The sequence below is a fragment of the Petromyzon marinus genome, chromosome 77 (assembly GCF_048934315.1).
Source record: "Petromyzon marinus isolate PM22_M1 ecotype Great Lakes invasive population chromosome 77, UKy_Petmar_22M1.pri1.0, whole genome shotgun sequence".
Taxonomy (NCBI): Eukaryota; Metazoa; Chordata; class Hyperoartia; order Petromyzontiformes; family Petromyzontidae; genus Petromyzon; species Petromyzon marinus.
Genome location: NC_133743.1, coordinates 1,167,264 through 1,188,970, shown reverse-complemented (window position 1 = coordinate 1,188,970; position 21,707 = coordinate 1,167,264). Strand labels below are relative to the sequence as shown.

At 46.0% G+C, this 21,707-nt stretch overlaps 1 protein-coding gene across 6 annotated transcripts in view; it reads left to right on the top strand.

Moving 5' to 3' along the window:
• The first annotated feature begins 6,334 nt into the window (after nt 1-6,334).
• LOC116958394 (DNA repair protein RAD51 homolog 3) overlaps nt 6,335-21,707 on the top strand; it is a 65,585-nt gene continuing 50,212 nt past the window's right edge. For 5 of the 6 annotated variants that reach the window (XR_012930931.1, XR_012930932.1, XR_012930930.1 and 2 more), the window contains exons 1-2: nt 6,335-6,554; nt 8,049-8,105. Coding sequence is in view for 2 of the 6 variants with exons in the window: in XM_076056640.1 (XP_075912755.1) it covers nt 6,437-6,554; nt 8,049-8,105 (175 nt within the window). In the remaining 4 variants the exon portion in view is untranslated. The remainder of the gene's footprint in view (nt 6,555-8,048; nt 8,106-21,707) is intronic. The other variant, XM_076056639.1, reaches the window with a different exon arrangement.

The following is a 21,707-nucleotide window of genomic DNA, read 5'->3' as shown; positions in this document are numbered from 1 at the left end:
GGTGCAGAGTGGTGGTGGTGGTGCAGAGTGGTGGTGCAGAGTGGTGGTGGTGGTGGTGCAGAGTGGTGGTGGTGCAGAGTGGTGGTGGTGCAGAGTGGTGGTGGTGGTGCAGAGTGGTGGTGGTGCAGAGTGGTGGTGGTGGTGGTGCAGAGTGGTGGTGGTGGTGGTGCATAGTGGTCTTGGTAGTGGTGGTGCAGAGTGGTAGTAGTGGTGGTGGTGACTGTGTGGATATTCTCTCCAAGTGCTCCGGTGTCTGTTTTTTCCCCCTCCTCTCCACATTTAGACTAGGCGTCACGCGATCGGAGCGTTTGCCTGCCGCTATAAATGTCCACACGCCGATGGTGGTGACGACAGCCGCTGTGGTCGAGGTGTAGCTCGTGATTAGGCAGCTCACTCCTGATGAGATAGCTCATTGCCCAAGTGGGTCCTGTCTGGAAAAATTTAACTAGTTTAGTTGAATAATAACCCCTGTGTGTGTCCTGACTTGTGGGACACGCTGTATCACAACAACAATAACAACCCCTATGTGTCCTGACTTGTGGGCCACCCTGCATCACAACAACAACAACCCCTATGTGTCCTGACTTGTGGGCCACCCTCTATCACAACAACAACAACCCCTATGTGTCCTGACTTTTGGGCCACCCTGCATCACAACAACAACAACAACCCCTATGTGTCCTGACTTGTGGGCCACCCTGCATCACAACAACAACAACCCCTATGTGTCCTGACTTGTGGGCCACCCTGCATCACAACAACAACAACCCCTATGTGTCCTGACTTGTGGGCCACCCTGTACAACAACAACAACAACCCCTATGTGTCCTGACTTGTGGGCCACCCTGAAATACAACAACAACAACCCCTATGTGTCCTGACTTTTGGACCACCCTGCACAACAACAACAACCCCTATGTGTCCTGACTTGTGGGTCACTCTGCATCACAACAACAACAACCCCTATGTGTCCTGACTTGTGGGCCACCCTGTAACACAACAACAACAACCCCTATGTGTCCTGACTTTTGGGCCACCCTGTACAACAACAACAACCCCTATGTGTCCTGACTTTTGGGCTACCCTGTAACACAACAACAACAACCCCTATGTGTCCTGACTTGTGGGCCACCCTGTAACACAACAACAACCCCTATGTGTCCTGACTTATGGGCCACCCTGCATCACAACAACAACAACAACAACCCCTATGTGTCCTGACTTGTGGGCCACCCTGCATCACAACAACAACCCCTATGTGTCCTAACTTGTGGGCCACCCTGTATAACAACAACCCCTATGTGTCCTGACTTGTGGGCCACCCTGCATCACAACAACAACAACAACCCCTATGTGTCCTGACTTGTGGGCCACCCTGAAATACAACAACAACAACCCCTATGTGTCCTGACTTTTGGGCCACCCTGCACAACAACAACAACAACAACCCCTATGTGTCCTGACTTGTGGGCCACCCTGCATCACAACAACAACAACCCCTATGTGTCCTGACTTATGGGCCACCCTGTAACACAACAACAATAACCCCTATGTGTCCTGACTTATGGGCCACCCTGCATCACAACAACAACAACAACAACAACCCCTATGTGTCCTGACTTGTGGGCCACCCTGCATCACAACAACAACCCCTATGTGTCCTAACTTGTGGGCCACCCTGTATAACAACAACCCCTATGTGTCCTGACTTGTGGGCCACCCTGAAATACAACAACAACAACCCCTATGTGTCCTGACTTTTGGGCCACCCTGCACAACAACAACAACAACAACCCCTATGTGTCCTGACTTGTGGGCCACCCTGCATCACAACAACAACAACCCCTATGTGTCCTGACTTATGGGCCACCCTGTAACACAACAACAATAACCCCTATGTGTCCTGACTTGTGGGCCACCCTGTAACACAACAACAACAACCCCTATGTGTCCTGACTTTTGGGCCACCCTGTACAACAACAACAACCCCTATGTGTCCTGACTTTTGGGCTACCCTGTAACACAACAACAACAACCCCTATGTGTCCTGACTTGTGGGCCACCCTGTATCACAACAACAACAACCCCTATGTGTCCTGACTTGTGGGCCACCCTGCATCACAACAACAACCCCTATGTGTCCTAACTTGTGGGCCACCCTGTATAACAACAACCCCTATGTGTCCTGACTTGTGGGCCACCCTGCATCACAACAACAACAACAACAACCCCTATGTGTCCTGACTTGTGGGCCACCCTGTATCACCACAACAACAACAACCCCTATGTGTCCTGACTTGTGGGCCACCCTGTAACACAACAACAACAACAACCCCTATGTGTCCTGACTTTTTGGCCACCCTGTATCACAACTACAACAACAACAACCCCTATGTGTCCTGACTTGTGGGCCACCCTGTATCACAACAACAACAACCCCTATGTGTCCTGACATTTGGGCCACCCTGTATCACAACTACAACAACAACAACCCCATATGTGTCCTGACTTATGGGCCACCCTGTATCACAACAACAACAACCCCTATGTGTCCTGACTTTTGGGCCACCCTCTATCACAACAACAACAACCCCTATGTGTCCTGACTTGTGGGCCACCCTGCATCACAACAACAATAACAACCCCTATGTGTCCTGACTTGTGGGCCACCCTGCATCACAACAACAACCCCTATGTGTCCTAACTTGTGGGCCACCCTGTATAACAACAACAACAACCCCTATGTGTCCTGACTTTTGGGCCACCCTGTACAACAACAACAACCCCTATGTGTCCTGACTTGTGGGCCACCCTGCATCACAACAACAACAACAACAACCCCTATGTGTCCTGACTTGTGGGCCACCCTGTATCACGACAACAACAACAACCCCTATGTGTCCTGACTTGTGGGACACCCTGTAACACAACAACAACAACAACCCCTATGTGTCCTGACTTTTGGGCCACCCTGTATCACAACTACAACAACAACAACCCCTATGTGTCCTGACTTGTGGGCCACCCTGTATCACAACAACAACAACAACAACCCCTATGTGTCCTGACTTATGGGCCACCCTGTAACACAACAACATCAACCCCTATGTGTCCTGACTTTTGGGCCACCCTGTACCACAACAACAACAACCCCTATGTGTCCTGACTTGTGGGCCACCCTGTAACACAACAACAACCCCTATGTGTCCTGACTTATGGGCCACCCTGTAACACAACAACAACAACCCCTTTGTGTCCTGACTTATGGGCCAACCTGCATCACAACTACAACAACCCCTATGTGTCCTGACTTTTGGGCCACCCTGCATCACAACAACAACCCCTATGTGTCCTGACTTTTGAGCCACCCGGTGTTGGAGTTTTGAGGTTGCCTCAGGGGAAGTGGACGAAGCCAAATTTATCCACGAAGCAGCGCCTCGAAATAGCCACACGGTGTGAGGGAGGGCGGTGTACAGTGTAGTGTATAGTGTAGTGTATAGTGTAATGTATAGAGTGTAGTGTATAGTGTGTAGTGTAGTGTATAGTGTAGTGTATAGTGTAGTGTATAGTGTAGTGTATGGTGTAGTGTATAGTGTAGTGTGTAGTGTAGTGTATAGTGTAGTGTATAGTAGTGTATAGTGTAGTGTATACTAGTGTATTGTGTAGTGTAGTGTGTAGTGTAGTGTATAGTGTAGTGTATAGTGTAGTGTATAGTAGTGTAGTGTATAATGTAGTGTATAGTAGTGTATAGTGTAGTGTATAATAGTGTATAGTATTGTAGTGTATAGTGTAGTGTATAATGTAGTGTATAGTGTAGTGTATAGTAGTGTATAGTATTGTAGTGTATAGTGTAGTGTATAGTGCAGTGTATAGTAGTGTAGTGTATAGTGTAGTGTATAGTGTAGTGCGTAGTGTAGTGCGTAGTGTAGTGTATAGTGTAGTGTATATTGTAGTGTATAGTGTAGTGCGTAGTGTAGTGCATAGTGTAGTGTAAAGTGTAGTGTATAGTGTAGTGTATAGTGTAGTGTGTAGTGTATAGTAGTGTAGTGCGTAGTGTAGTGTATAGTGTAGTGTATATTGTAGTGTAGTGTGTATTGTATATTGTAGTGTATAGTAGTGTATAGTGTAGTGTGTAGCAGTGTAGTGTGTAGTGTAGTGTGTAGTGTATAGTGTAATGTGTAGTGAACATTGTAGTGTATAGTGTAGTGTATAGCGTATTTTGTAGTGTACAGTAGTGTAGAGTGTAGTGTAGTGTATAGTGTAGTGTTTAGTGTAGTATAATTTGTGTATAGTGTAGTGTGTAGTGTAGTGTGTTGGGTACTGTGTTGTGTAGTGTATAGTGTAGTGTATAGTGTAGTGTGTAGTGTAGTGTATCGTCGTGTGTAGTGTAGTGTGTAGTGTAGTGTATAGTGTAGTATACTGTAGTGTGTAGTGTATAGTGTAGTGTATAGTAGTGTATAGTGTAGTGTGTAGTGTAGTGTGTAGTGTAATTATTAGTGTAGTGTATAGTAGTGTGTAGTGTAGTGTATAGTGTAGTGCATAGTGTAGTGCAAAGTGTAGTGTATAGTGTAGTGTAGTGTGTAGTGTATAGTAGTGTAGTGCGTAGTGTAGTGTATAGTGTAGTGTATATTGTAGTGTAGTGTGTAGTGTATATTGTAGTGTATAGTAGTGTATAGTGTAGTGTGTAGTAGTGTAGTGTATAGTGTAGTGTAGTGTGTAGTGTATCGTGTAATGTGTAGTGAATATTGTAGTGTATAGTGTAGTGTATAGCGTATATTGTAGTGTAGAGTAGTGTATAGTGTAGTGTATAGTGTAGTGTTAGTTTAACCGCGGTGCATCATGGGTAAGGGGGGGCTATAAAGTGTGGGGGGGGCGAAGGGTGATCGGAAACGGGGGCGTGATCAGGGGGGCATGGCCAGAAGAGGGGGGCGTGGCCATGGGTAGGGGGTGTGACCACAAGTGGGGGTATGGCCAGGGGGTGGGGGCGTGACCAGGAGTGGGGGGTGTGGCCAGAATAGAGGTAGGGGGCGTGGCCATGGAAAGGGGGTCGTGACGGGGGGGGTGGGTGACTTTAAGTGGGGAGGTGACCATAAGTGGCGAGGTGTGGCCAGGGGGTGGGGGACGTCACCAGCGGTGGTGGGGGGGGGCGTGGCCAGGTATGGGGAGCGTGACCAGAATTAAGGAGGGGCGTGGACAGGGTTAGGGGGGCGTGACTAGGGGGGGGGGGTGAGACCAAGGGGGCGGGTGACCAGAAGTGGGGGGGCGTGGCCAGGGGTTCGGGCGCGTGATCAGCGGTGGGAGGGATGTGACCAGAAGTGGGGGGCGTGATTAGGGGTGGGGGGGGGCGTTATTATGGGTAGAGAAGGCGTGACCAGAAGAGGGGGCGTGAGCTGCATGGAAGGGGGCGTGATAGTAAAAAGGAGGCGTGGCCAGTAGGGAAGGGGCGTGATTAGAAAGCGGGGAGCGGGGGGGGGGCGTGACCAGATGTGTGTGTGGGGGGGCGTGCCTAAAAGTGGAGGGGGCGTGACCGGAAATTGGTGAGAGGTGCTATTAACAACTTCCGGTTATTTTGGCGGGAAACGCCTCACTGCAACGGAGCCGAAAATCGAGCGAGTGGTGAGCGGTGGACGCATTGACGGGAGGTGAGGAGAGGGTGAGGGGAGGGTGAGGAGAGGAGAGGGCGAGGCTGAGGCGAGGTGAGGAGGGTGAGGAGAGGTGAGGAGGGTGAGGAGAGGTGAGGCTGAGGCGAGGCTGAGGCGAGGTGAGGCGAGGGTGAGGCGAGGTGAGGCTGAGGCGAGGTGAGGCGAGGCTGAGGCGAGGTGAGGCGAGGTGAGGCTGAGGCGAGGCTGAGGCGAGGGTGAGGCGAGGTGAGGCTGAGGCGAGGCTGAGGAGAGGGTGAGGCGAGGGTGAGGAGAGGGTGAGGTGAGGTGAGGAGGCGAGGGTGAGGCGAGGTGAGGCGAGTTGAGGCTGAGGCGAGGCTGAGGAGAGGGTGAGGCGAGGGTGAGGAGAGGGTGAGGTGAGGTGAGGAGGCGAGGGTGAGGCGAGGTGAGGCGAGGCAGAGGAGAGGGTGAGGTGAGGTGAGGAGGCGAGGGTGAGGCGAGGTGAGGCTGAGGCGAGGCTGAGGAGAGGGTGAGGCGAGGGTGAGGAGAGGGTGAGGTGAGGTGAGGAGGCGAGGGTGAGGCGAGGTGAGGCGAGGTGAGGCTGAGGCGAGGCTGAGGAGAGGGTGAGGCGAGGGTGAGGAGAGGGTGAGGTGAGGTGAGGAGGCGAGGGTGAGGCGAGGTGAGGAGGGTGAGGCGAGGGTGAGGCGAGGTGAGGAGAGGGTGAGGAGAGGCGAGGGTGAGGAGAGACGAGGGTGAGGCGAGGTGAGGAGAGGCGAGGGCGAGGTGAGGGTGAGGTGAGGTTGTGAGGTGAGGAGAGGTGAGGTTGTGAGGTGAGCATGCAGCGCGCCACGGGGAGCTTCCCGCTGCCGCCTCGTCACAAGGAGCGACTGACGGCCGCCGGGTTCGAGACCGCGGGAGACCTCGTGGGGGTGAAACCCTCGGAGCTCAGCCGCGGTGAGTGGGGGGTGGTGAGTGGGGTGGTGAGTGGGTGAGTGGGGTGGTGAGTGGGGTGGTGAGTGAGGGGGTGAGTGGGGTGGTGGTGAGGTGGTGAGGGGGTGAGTGGGGTGGTGAGTGGGGTGGTGAGTGGGATGGTGAGCGGGCGAGTGGGGTGGTGAGGGTGTGAGTGGTGAGGGAGCGAGTGGGTGGTTAGGGAGTGAGTGGGTGGTGAGTGGGTGGTGAGGGAGCGAGTTGGTGGTGAGGGGGCGAGTGGGGTGGTGAGTGGGTGGTGAGGGAGTGAGGTGGTGAGTGGGTGGTGAGGGAGTGAGACGGGTGGTGAGGGAGTGGGGTGGTGAATGGGTGATGAGCAAGTGGGTGGTGAGGGAGTGAGGTGGTGGTGAGTGGGTGGTGAGGGAGTGAGGTGGTGGTGAGTGGGTGGTGAGGGAGTGAGGTGGTGGTGAGTGGGTGGTGAGGGAGTGAGTGGGGTGGTGAGTGGGTGGTGAGGGAGTGAGGTGGTGGTGAGTGGGTGGTGAGGGAGTGAGGTGGTGGTGAGTGGGTGGTGAGGGAGTGAGGTGGTGGTGAGTGGGTGGTGAGGGAGTGAGTGGGGTGGTGAGTGGGTGGTGAGTGGGTGGTGAGGGAGTGAGGTGGTGGTGAGTGGGTGGTGAGGGAGTGAGGTGGTGGTGAGTGGGTGGTGAGGGAGTGAGGTGGTGGTGAGTGGGTGGTGAGGGAGTGAGTGGGGTGGTGAGTGGGTGGTGAGGGAGTGAGGTGGTGGTGAGTGGGTGGTGAGGGAGTGAGGTGGTGGTGAGTGGGTGGTGAGGGAGTGAGGTGGTGGTGAGTGGATGGTGAGGGAGTGAGGTGGTGGTGAGTGGGTGGTGAGGGAGTGAGGTGGTGGTGAGTGGGTGGTGAGGGAGTGAGGTGGTGGTGAGTGGGTGGTGAGGGAGTGAGTGGGGTGGTGAGTGGGTGGTGAGGGAGTGAGTGGGTGGTGAGTGGGGTGGTGAGGGAGTGAGTGGGTGGTGAGTGGGGTGGTTAGGGAGTGAGTGGGTGGTGAGTGGGTGGTGAGTGAGTGAGGTGGTGAGTGGGGTGGTGAGTGGGGTGGTGAGTGGGGAGGTGAGTGGGGGGTGGTGAGGGGGTGAGTGGGGTGGTGAGTGGGTGAGTGGGGTGGTGAGTGGGGTGAGTGGGGTGGTGAGTGGGGTGGTGAGTGGGGTGGTGAGTGGCGTGGTGAGGGGGCGAGTGGTGAGGGAGCGAGTGGTGTGGTGAGTGAGTGGGTGGTGAGGGAGTGAGTGGGTGGTGAGGGGCGAGTGGGTTGGTGAGGGAGTGAGGTGGTGAGTGGGTGGTAAGCAAGTGGGTGGTGAGCAAGTGGGTGGTGAGGGAGTGAGGTGGTGGTGGGTGGGTGGTGAGGGAGTGAGGTGGTGGTGAGTGGGTGGTGAGGGAGTGAGTGAGGTGGTGAGTGGGGTGGTGAGGATGGAATGTACTCCCCACTCCTCACTCTCCACTCCGCGCATTCCCCTCCAGAGCTGGGAGTTTCGAAAGAGGAGGCTCTGGATATTCTGCAGACTGTGCTGAGAAGAGGTGAGACCCTTAGACCTAACACTGAACCCATAGACTTCACACTGAACCCATAGACTTCACACTGAACCCATAGACTTCACACTGAACCCATAGACCTCACACTGAACCCATAGACCTCACACTGAACCCATAGACCTCACACTGAACCCATAGACCTCACACTGAACCCATAGACCTCACACTGAACCCTTAGACCTAACACTGAACCCATAGACCTAACACTGAACCCATGGACCTCACACTGAACCCATAGACCTCACACTGAACCCATAGACTTCACACTGAACCCATAGACTTCACACTGAACCCATAGACTTCACACTGAACCCATAGACCTCACACTGAACCCATAGACCTATCACTGAACCCATAGACCTCACACTGAACCCATAGACCTAACACTGAACCCATAGACCTTACACTGAACCCATAGACCTCACACTGGACCCATAGACCTAACACTGAACCCATAGACCTTACACTGAACCAATAGACTTCACACTGAACCCATAGACCTAACACTGAACCCATAGACCTAACACTGAACCTATAGACCTAACACTGAACCCATAGACCTCACACTGAACCCATAGACCTCACACTGAACCCATAGACTTTACACTGAACCCATAGACCTCACACTGAACCCATAGACTTCACACTGAACCCATAGACCTCACACTGAACCCATAGACCTAACACTGAACCCATAGACCTCACACTGAACCCATAGACTTCACACTGAACCCATAGACTTCACACTGAACCCATACACCTTACACTGAACCCATAGACCTCACACTGAACCCATAGACCTTACACTGAACCCATAGACCTCACACTGAACCCATAGACTTCACACTGAACCCATAGACCTAACACTGAACCCATAGACCTCACACTGAACCCATAGACCTCACACTGAACCCATAGACCTCACACTGAACCCATAGACCTCACACTGAACCCATAGACCTCACACTGAACCCATAGACCTCACACTGAACCCATAGACCTTACACTGAACCCATAGACCTCACACTGAACCCATAGACCTAACACTGAACCCATAGACCTCACACTGAACCCATAGACCTAACACTGAACCCATAGACCTCACACTGAACCCATAGACCTCACACTGAACCCATAGACCTAACACTGAACCCATAGACCTTACACTGAACCCATAGACCTCACACTGAACCCATAGACCTAACACTGAACCCATAGACCTAACACTGAACCCATAGACCTCACACTGAACCCATAGACCTCACACTGAACCCATAGACCTAACACTGAACCCATAGACCTCACACTGAACCCATAGACCTCACACTGAACCCATAGACTTCACACTGAACCCATAGACCTAACACTGAACCCATAGACCTCACACTGAACCCATAGACTTCACACTGAACCCATAGACCTCACACTGAACCCATAAACTTAACACTGAACGCATAGACCTTACACTGAACCCATAGACCTTACACTGAACCCATAGACCTCACACTGAACCCATAGACTTCACACTGAACCCATAGACCTCACACTGAACCCATAAACTTAACACTGAACCCATAGACTTCACACTGAACCCATAGACCTTACACTGAACCCATAGACCTCACACTGAACCCATAGACTTCACACTGAACCCATAGACCTTACACTGAACCCATAGACTTCACACTGAACCCATAGACCTAACAGTGAACCCATAGACCTTACACTGCACCCATAGACTTCACACTGAACCCATAGACCTGACACTGAACCCATAGAGCTAACCCTGAACCCATAGACCTAACACTGAACCCATAGACCTCACACTGAACCCATAGACCTAACACTGAACCCATAGACTTTACACTGAACCCATAGACCTCACACTGAACCCATAGACCTAACACTGAACCCATAGACCTCACACTGAACCCATAGACCTTACACTGAACCCATAGACTTCACACTGAACCCATAGACCTAACACTGAACCCATAGACCTAACATTGAACCTATAGACCTAACACTGAACCCATAGACCTAACACTGAACCCATAGACTTCACACTGAACCCATAGACCTCACACTGAACCCATAGACCTCACACTGAACCCATAGACCTCACACTTAACCCATAGACCTCACACTGAACCCATAGACCTCACACTGAACCCATAGACCTCACACTGAACCCATAGACCTAACACTGAACCCATAGACTTTACACTGAACCCATAGACCTCACACTGAACCCATAGACCTAACACTGAACCCATAGACCTCACACTGAACCCATAGACCTCACACTGAACCCATAGACCTCACACTGAACCCATAGACCTCACACTGAACCCATAGACCTCACACTGAACCCATAGACCTCACACTGAACCCATAGACTTCACACTGAACCCATAGACCTAACACTGAACCCATAGACCTAACATTGAACCCATAGACTTCACACTGAACCCATAGACCTTACACTTAACCCATAGACCTCACACTGAACCCATAGACCTCGCACTGAACCCACAGACCTTACACTGAACCCATAGACTTCACACTGAACCCATAGACCTAACACTGAACCCATAGACCTCACACTGAACCCATAGACCTCACACTGAACCCATAGACCTAACACTGAACCCATAGACCTCACACTGAACCCATAGACCTCACACTGAACCCATAGACTTCACACTGAACCCATAGACCTAACACTGAACCCATAGACCTCACACTGAACCCATAGACTTCACACTGAACCCATAGACCTCACACTGAACCCATAAACTTAACACTGAACGCATAGACCTTACACTGAACCCATAGACCTTACACTGAACCCATAGACCTCACACTGAACCCATAGACTTCACACTGAACCCATAGACCTCACACTGAACCCATAAACTTAACACTGAACCCATAGACTTCACACTGAACCCATAGACCTTACACTGAACCCATAGACCTCACACTGAACCCATAGACTTCACACTGAACCCATAGACCTTACACTGAACCCATAGACTTCACACTGAACCCATAGACCTAACAGTGAACCCATAGACCTTACACTGCACCCATAGACTTCACACTGAACCCATAGACCTGACACTGAACCCATAGAGCTAACCCTGAACCCATAGACCTAACACTGAACCCATAGACCTCACACTGAACCCATAGACCTAACACTGAACCCATAGACTTTACACTGAACCCATAGACCTCACACTGAACCCATAGACCTTACACTGAACCCATAGACTTCACACTGAACCCATAGACCTAACACTGAACCCATAGACCTAACATTGAACCTATAGACCTAACACTGAACCCATAGACCTAACACTGAACCCATAGACTTCACACTGAACCCATAGACCTCACACTGAACCCATAGACCTCACACTGAACCCATAGACCTCACACTTAACCCATAGACCTCACACTGAACCCATAGACCTCACACTGAACCCATAGACCTCACACTGAACCCATAGACCTAACACTGAACCCATAGACTTTACACTGAACCCATAGACCTCACACTGAACCCATAGACCTAACACTGAACCCATAGACCTCACACTGAACCCATAGACCTCACACTGAACCCATAGACCTCACACTGAACCCATAGACCTCACACTGAACCCATAGACCTCACACTGAACCCATAGACCTCACACTGAACCCATAGACTTCACACTGAACCCATAGACCTAACACTGAACCCATAGACCTAACATTGAACCCATAGACTTCACACTGAACCCATAGACCTTACACTTAACCCATAGACCTCACACTGAACCCATAGACCTCGCACTGAACCCACAGACCTTACACTGAACCCATAGACTTCACACTGAACCCATAGACCTTACACTGAACCCATAGACTTCACACTGAACCCATAGACCTAACACTGAACCCATAGACCTAACATTGAACCTATAGACCTAACACTGAACCCACAGACCTAACACTGAACCCATAAACCTCACACTGAACCCATAGACTTCACACTGAACCCATAGACCTTACACTGAACCCATAGACCTCACACTGAACCCATAGACCTCACACTGAACCCATAGACCTCACACTGAACCCACAGACCTAACACTGAACCCACAGACCTCACACTGAACCCACAGACCTAACACTGAACCCACAGACCTTACACTGAACCCATAGACCTCACACTGAACCCATAGACCTCACACTGAACCCATAGACCTTACACTGAACCCATAGACCTTACACTGAACCCATAGACCTAACACTGAACCCATAGACCTCACACTGAACCCATAGACCTCACACTGAACCCATAGACCTAACACTGAACCCATAGACCTTACACTGAACCCATAGACCTCACACTGAACCCACAGACCTAACACTGAACCCATAGACCTAACAGTGAACCCATAGACCTTACACTGCACCCATAGACTTCACACTGAACCCATAGACCTGACACTGAACCCATAGAGCTAACCCTGAACCCATAGACCTAACACTGAACCCATAGACCTCACACTGAACCCATAGACCTAACACTGAACCCATAGACTTTACACTGAACCCATAGACCTCACACTGAACCCATAGACCTAACACTGAACCCATAGACCTCACACTGAACCCATAGACCTTACACTGAACCCATAGACCTAACACTGAACCCATAGACTTCACACTGAACCCATAGACCTCACACTGAACCCACAGACCTAACACTGAACCCATAGACCTCACACTGAACCCATAGACTTCACACTGAACCCATAGACCTTACACTGAACCCATAGACCTCACACTGAACCCATAGACCTCACACTGAACCCATAGACCTCACACTGAACCCACAGACCTAACACTGAACCCACAGACCTCACACTGAACCCACAGACCTAACACTGAACCCACAGACCTTACACTGAACCCATAGACCTCACACTGAACCCATAGACCTCACACTGAACCCATAGACCTCACACTGAACCCACAGACCTAACACTGAACCCACAGACCTCACACTGAACCCACAGACCTAACACTGAACCCACAGACCTCACACTGAACCCATAGACCTTACACTGAACCCATAGACTTCACACTGAACCCATAGACCTTACACTGAACCCACAGACCTTACACTGAACCCATAGACCTAACACTGAACCCATAGACTTCACACTGAACCCACAGACCTTACACTGAACCCATAGACTTTACACTGAACCCATAGACTTAACACTGAACCCATAGACCTATCACTGAACCCATAGACCTCACACTGAACCCATAGACTTCACACTGAACCCATAGCCCTTACACTGAACCCATAGACCTCACACTGAACCCATAGACTTCACACTGAACCCATAGACCTCACACTGAACCCATAGACCTAACACTGAACCCATAGACCTTACACTGAACCCATAGACCTCACACTGAACCCATAGACCTCACACTGAACCCACAGACCTAACACTGAACCCATAGACTTAACACTGAACCCATAGACCTATCACTGAACCCATAGACCTCACACTGAACCCATAGACTTCACACTGAACCCATAGCCCTTACACTGAACCCATAGACCTCACACTGAACCCATAGACTTCACACTGAACCCATAGACCTCACACTGAACCCATAGACCTAACACTGAACCCATAGACCTTACACTGAACCCATAGACCTCACACTGAACCCATAGACCTCACACTGAACCCACAGACCTAACACTGAACCCATAGACTTCACACTGAACCCATAGACTTCACACTGAACCCACAGACCTAACACTGAACCCATAGACTTCACACTGAACCCATAGACTTCACACTGAACCCATAGACCTCACACTGAACCCATAGACCTTACACTGAACCCATAGACCTTACACTGAACCCATAGACCTCACACTGAACCCATAGACCTTACACTGAACCCATAGACCTCACACTGAACCCATAGACCTCACACTGAACCCACAGACCTAACACTGAACCCATAGACTTCACACTGAACCCATAGACTTCACACTGAACCCACAGACCTAACACTGAACCCATAGACCTAACACTGAACCCATAGACCTCACACTGAACCCATAGACTTCACACTGAACCCATAGACCTTACACTGAACCCATAGACCTAACACTGAACCCATAGACCTAACACTGAACCCATAGACTTCACACAGAACCCACAGACCTAACACTGAACCCACAGACCTAACACTGAACCCATAGACCTCACACTGAACCCACAGACCTAACACTGAACCCACAGACCTCACACTGAACCCACAGACCTAACACTGAACCCACAGACCTCACACTGAACCCATAGACCTTACACTGAACCCATAGACTTCACACTGAACCCATAGACCTAACACTGAACCCACAGACCTAACACTGAACCCATAGACTTCACACTGAACCCATAGACCTCACACTGGACTGTACTCAGGTTCCTCAGGAGGTCATGGGTCTCGATGCCGACCCTGACTACGCGTCTCTCTCCACGTGGTGGTGTCTGTGTGGATTTTGTCTCCGCGTCCTCCGGTGTATCTCCCCGTCCACGTTACGAATCGACGTCACCACCCACTCTGCGTGTCTGAGAGTTTATTGCCCAGCTGCCGTTTAGTCTCCGCTGTCCCGGGATCCTCTCGTGGGACACACACCGCCATCGCTTCAAGTTAAAATAGTGTAGTGATTAGTAGTGGAGTGTATAGTATGGTGTAGAGTAGTGCATAGTGTAGTGTATTGGAGTGTATAGTATTGTGTAGTGGAGTGTATAGTATTGTGTAGAGTAGTGTATAGTAGTGGAGTATATAGTATAGTGTAGTGGAGTGTGTAGAGTAGTGTATAGTGGAGTGTATAGTAGTGTATAGTATTGTGTAGAGTAGTGTATAGTGTAGTGTATAGTATTGTGTAGAGTAGTGTATAGTGTAGTGTATAGTAGTGGAGTATATAGTATAGTGTAGTGGAGTGTGTAGAGTAGTGTATAGTGGAGTGTATCGTAGTGTATAGTATTGTGTAGAGTAGTGTATAGTGTATTGAGAATAGCAAAGTGCCAAACGTAAATATTAGCTCTAACGAGGCAAAAGCCTTAAGAGAGCTGCGTGTAAATAAGGATATCCAAATCCTAGCAGCTGATAAAGGCCGCACTACTGTAGTGATGTCACGAGCCGATTATGATAATAAAATTAGAAATTTACTAGAGGAAAGTACCTACATTAAAATTAAACGAGATCCAACTAATACTTTAGAACGTAAGACCACTGCAATAATTGCAAATTCATTAATCCCTAAAAATGAGCAATACCAAATTAAGCCAAGGGCCTCAAAACCACCTAGACTCTATGGGCTACCAAAGATTCATAAAAATCGGCATCCGATTACGACCCATAGTCAGTACAATTGGCTCTGCCACATATCAATTAGCAAAATATATAACCAAACAAATACAGCCCTACATCGGTAGGACATCTTCATTCGTAAAAAATTCAGAACATCTTGTGAATGTGATTAAAGATATTAAACTTACTCCTGATGATATTCTGATAAGTTTTAATGTGATTTCTCTATTCACTAAGGTTCCAGTGGACGAATCGCTTAAATTACTTGATACACTAGTAAAGAATACCGGTTTACCAAAAGATATTCCGAAACTTGCTGGCCATTGTTTAAATAACACTTACTTCTTATGGAGAGGGGATTTCTTTAAACAAAAGGAAGGAGCAGCAATGGGCTCTCCTTTATCCCCTGCTATAGCAAATTTGTACATGGAAAACTTTGAAATAAGAGCACTTGCCTCGAGCACATTAAAACCATCCTTTTGGTTTAGATATGTGGATGACGCTTTGGTTGTCTGGTTACATGGTAAAGATACACTTAATGATTTTCTAAATCATCTCAATGCACAAAACCCGGCCATCCAGTTCACCATGGAAATGGAGGTGAATAACACACTCCCATTCCTAGATATTTTGCTTGGACATGGCCTAAACGGTAAAATAACACACAGCGTTTACAGAAAGCAAACGCACACTGATGCCTATCTGAATGCAGAATCACATCATCATCCAGCTCAGAAATCCTCTCTTATCAAGACGCTCATACATCGGGCTAAAACAGTGTCAGATGGTGAGAGTCTAGTGAGAGAGATTAAACACGTTAAAGACGCACTACGACAGAATGGCTACAATAATGCTCAAATTAACAGAGCACTGAATGCCAAATCACGATCGCAAAGCAATACTGCTGAAAGCGACCAGATTGTTAAAACAATAAAAAAAATCCATATATCTCAGGAGTAACTGACAAATTCGCCCGTGTTTTGCAAAAGCAAAACGTTACAGTAAGATTTGGTACAGTTACTCAAAATTCGAAAACTAGTATCTTGCACTAAAGACGTATTACCTAAATTATCAACAGAAGGTGTATATCGGATTAATTGTTTATGTGGCAGCTGCTACATTGGACAGACGGGACGTAACATCAGCGTAAGACTAAAAGAACATCAGAGAAATATTAAATTATCTCAAACACAACTGTCGGCAGTGGCAGAACATGCTTGTCAACAAGGACACTCAATTGATTTTGACAATGTTGCAGTGTTGTGTAAAACGAATTATTACTGGCAAAGACTAATTAGAGAATCCATTGAAATTGAGAGGAACGAGAATAACTTTAATCGCTCTGACAGCTACAGGCTTAGTGCGGCCTGGAAGCGTATTATTAAATAATACACATTACATTTTGATTTAAAGCTTTCGTGACTGGAGTGATTCATGTTCTTGGCTCTTTCGGTGGAGTCGCATTGGGGGGAAGCAATAGATTAATAGAATATCTATGTTTGTTGTTTTGTTGTTCCCCTTCGGCGTGGCTTTGCCGAGGGAGCTAAGAATATGAATGCACATTACAATTCCTTATAGGGGAAACACATACTAATTAATGGATTGCTAACATGGCATATACTCACTAACACACATTACAACTAATTACTAATCTACAACTCATTACTAATCATAACCATTGACTGATTACCAATCGATTATATAATTACAATACCCACTCCCCTCCGCCTCTAATCACTGCACCTGATATGAGTTAAGTGATGACGTCACCCTGCTGCTACTCGATATAAAACCGGGAGCAAGCGAGGGCTTTACCATTCTGGCGAATTGCCCGATGATGCTGGATGTAAATCACCAGCGAAACGTCACAGTACAACTCAAACTGTAAATGTTGTGGATTCACTCTTCAACACACCGGTGGGCTAAAGTAGTGAACTAATTTGTCTTTTGTCAACGTGACACTTTTTTTTGCTGATTGGCCGTGTCGGGTGGTGGAGGGTTACGACACATTTATAAATAACGCGATCTAACCCAACAACCTTTATTATGGAGTGTATAGTATAGTGTAGAGTATAGTGTAGTGTATAGTAGTGGAGTGTATAGTATTGTGTAGAGTAGTGTATAGTGTAGTGTATAGTATAGTGTGGAGTGTATAGTGTAGTGTATAGTATAGTGTATAGTAGTGGAGTGTATAGTATTGTGTAGAGTAGTGTATAGTTTAGTGTATAGTAGTGGAGTGTATAGTATAGTGTGGAGTGTGTAGTATAGTGTGGAGTGTATAGTATAGTGTGGAGTGTATAGTATAGTGTATAGTAGAGTAGTGTATAGTATTGTGTAGAGTAGTGTATAGTGTAGTGTATAGTATAGTGTGGAGTGTATAGTATAGTGTAGAGTGTATAGTATAGTGTAGTGTATAGTGTAGTGAATAGTAGTGGAGTGTATAGTATAGTGTAGAGTCATGTGTAGTGTATAGTAGTGTAGTGTGTAGTATAGTGTATAATGTAGTGTATAGTAGTGTAGTGTATAGTGTATAGTAGTGTAGTGTATCGTGTTGTGTGTAGTAGTGTAGTGTATAGTGTATAATGTAGTGTATAGTGTAGTGTATAATGTAGTGTAGTGTATAATGTAGTGTGTAGTGTATAGTTGTGTAGTGTTGTGTATAGTGTTGTGTATAGTGTTGTGTATAATGTAGTGTATAGTGTAGTGTATAGTGTAGTGTATAGTAATGTAGTGTATAGTGTAGTGTATAATGTAGTGTATAGTGTAGTGTATAATGTAGTGTATAGTGTGTAATGTGTATAGTGTAGTGTATAATGTAGTGTAGTGTATAATGTAGTGTATAGTGTAGTGTATAGTGTATAATGTAGTGTATAGTGTGTATAATGTAGTGTAGTGTATAGTGTAGTGTATAATGTAGTGTATAGTGTAGTGTATAGTAGTGTAGTGTAGTGTGTAGTGTATAGTGTAGTGTGTAGTGTATAATGTAGTGTGTAGTGTATAGTGTAGTGTAGTGTATAGTGTAGTGTATAGTGTAGTGTATAATGTAGTGTATAGTGTAGTGTATAGTGTAGTGTATAATAGTGTATAGTGTAGTGTATAGTGTAGTGTATAGTGTAGTGTGTAGTGTATAGTGTAGTGTATAGTGTAGTGTATAGTGTAGTGTATAGTGTAGTGTGTAGTGTAGTGTATAGTGTAGTGTATAATGTAGTGTGTAGTGTATAGTGTAGTGTATAATGTAGTGTGTAGTGTATAGTGTAGTGTATAGTGTAGTGTATAGTGTAGTGTAGTGTATAGTGTAGTGTATAGTAGTGTATAGTAGTGTATAGTGTAGTGTATAGTGTAGTGTATAGTGTAGTGTATAGTGTAGTGTATAATGTAGTGTATAATGTAGTGTATAGTGTAGTGTATAATGTAGTGTATAATGTAGTGTATAGTGTAGTGTATAGTAGTGTAGTGTATAGTGTAGTGTATAATGTAGTGTATAGTGTAGTGTATAGTGTAGTGTATAGTGTAGTGTATAATGTAGTGTATAGTGTAGTGTATAATGTAGTGTGTAGTGTAGTGTATAGTGTGTAGTGTAGTGTATAGTGTAGTGTGTAGTGTAGTGTATAGTGTAGTGTATAGTGTAGTGTATAATGTAGTGTATAGTGTAGTGTATAGTAGTGTATAGTGTAGTGTATAGTGTAGTGTATAGTGTAGTGTATAATGTAGTGTATAATGTAGTGTATAATGTAGTGTATAGTGTAGTGTATAGTGTAGTGTATAATGTAGTGTATAATGTAGTGTATAGTGTAGTGTAGTGTATAGTGTAGTGTATAATGTAGTGTATAGTGTAGTGTAGTGTATAGTGTAGTGTATAATGTAGTGTATAGTGTAGTGTATAGTGTAGTGTATAATGTAGTGTATAATGTAGTGTATAGTGTAGTGTATAATGTAGTGTGTAGTGTAGTGTATAGTAGTGTAGTGTATAATGTAGTGTATAGTGTAGTGTATAGTGTAGTGTATAGTGTAGTGTATAGTGTATAGTGTAGTGTATAGTGTAGTGTATAATGTAGTGTGTAGTGTATAGTGTAGTGTATAATGTAGTGTGTAGTGTATAGTGTAGTGTATAGTGTAGTGTAGTGTATAGTGTAGTGTATAGTGTAGTGTATAATGTAGTGTATAGTAGTGTATAGTAGTGTATAGTGTAGTGTATAGTGTAGTGTATAGTGTAGTGTATAGTGTAGTGTATAATGTAGTGTATAATGTAGTGTATAGTGTAGTGTATAATGTAGTGTATAATGTAGTGTATAATGTAGTGTATAGTGTAGTGTATAGTAGTGTAGTGTATAGTGTAGTGTATAATGTAGTGTATAGTGTAGTGTATAGTGTAGTGTATAGTGTAGTGTATAGTGTAGTGTATAATGTAGTGTATAGTGTAGTGTATAATGTAGTGTGTAGTGTAGTGTATAATGTAGTGTGTAGTGTAGTGTATAGTGTGTAGTGTAGTGTAGTGTATAGTGTAGTGTATAGTGTAGTGTATAATGTAGTGTATAGTGTAGTGTATAGTAGTGTATAGTGTAGTGTATAGTGTAGTGTATAGTGTAGTGTATAATGTAGTGTATAATGTAGTGTATAATGTAGTGTATAGTGTAGTGTATAGTGTAGTGTATAATGTAGTGTATAGTGTAGTGTAGTGTATAGTGTAGTGTATAATGTAGTGTATAGTGTAGTGTAGTGTATAGTGTAGTGTATATTGTAGTGTATAGTGTAGTGTATAGTGTAGTGTATAGTAGTGTAGTGTATAATGTAGTGTATAGTGTAGTGTATAATGTAGTGTATAGTGTAGTGTATAGTAGTGTAGTGTATAATGTAGTGTATAGTGTAGTGTATAGTGTAGTGTATAGTGTATAGTGTAGTGTATAGTGTATAGTGTAGTGTATAGTGTAGTGTATAGTGTATAGTGTAGTGTATAATGTAGTGTATAGTGTAGTGTAGTGTATAGTGTGGTGTGTTGTAGTGTATAGTGTAGTGTGTAGTGTAGTGTATAGTGTAGTGTATAGTGTAGTGTATAGTGTAGTGTATAGTGTAGTGTATAGTGTAGTGTATAGTGTATAGTGTAGTGTGTAGTGTAGTGTATAGTGTAGTGTATAGTGTAGTGTATAGTGTAGTGTATAGTGTAGTGTATAGTGTAGTGTATAGTGTAGTGTATAGTGTAGTGTGTAGTGTAGTGTATAGTGTATAGTGTAGTGTGTAGTGTATAGTGTATAGTGTAGTGTATAGTGTAGTGTATAGTGTAGTGTGTAGTGTAGTGTATAGTGTAGTGTATAATGTAGTGTGTAGTGTAGTGTGTAGTGTAGTGTATAGTGTAGTGTGTAGTGTAGTGTATAGTGTAGTGTGTAGTGTAGTGTATAGTGTATAGTGTGTAGTGTATAGTGTATAGTGTAGTGTATAGTGTAGTGTATAGTGTAGTGTATAGTGTATAGTGTAGTGTGTAGTGTAGTGTGTAGTGTATAGTGTATAGTGTAGTGTATAGTGTAGTGTATAGTGTAGTGTATAGTGTAGTGTATAGTAGTGTATAGTGTAGTGTATAGTAGTGTATAGTGTAGTGTATAGTATAGTGTATAGTGTAGTGTAGTGTATAGTGTAGTGTGTAGTGTAGTGTATAGTGTAGTGTGTAGTGTGTAGTGTAGTGTATAGTGTAGTGTATAGTGTAGTGTATAGTGTAGTGTATAGTGTAGTGTATAGTGTATAGTGTAGTGTGTAGTGTAGTGTGTAGTGTAGTGTATAGTGTAGTGTGTAGTGTAGTGTGTAGTGTAGTGTATAGTGTAGTGTATAGTGTAGTGTATAGTGTAGTGTATAGTGTAGTGTATAGTAGTGTATAGTGTAGTGTATAGTAGTGTATAGTGTAGTGTATAGTGTAGTGTATAGTGTAGTGTATAGTGTAGTGTATAGTGTAGTGTAGTGTATAGTGTAGTGTATAGTGTAGTGTATAGTGTAGTGTAGTGTATAGTGTAGTGTATAGTGTAGTGTATAGTGTATAGTGTAGTGTGTAGTGTAGTGTGTAGTGTGTAGTGTAGTGTATAGTGTAGTGTGTAGTGTAGTGTGTAGTGTATAGTGTATAGTGTAGTGTATAGTGTAGTGTATAGTGTAGTGTATAGTAGTGTATAGTGTAGTGTATAGTAGTGTATAGTG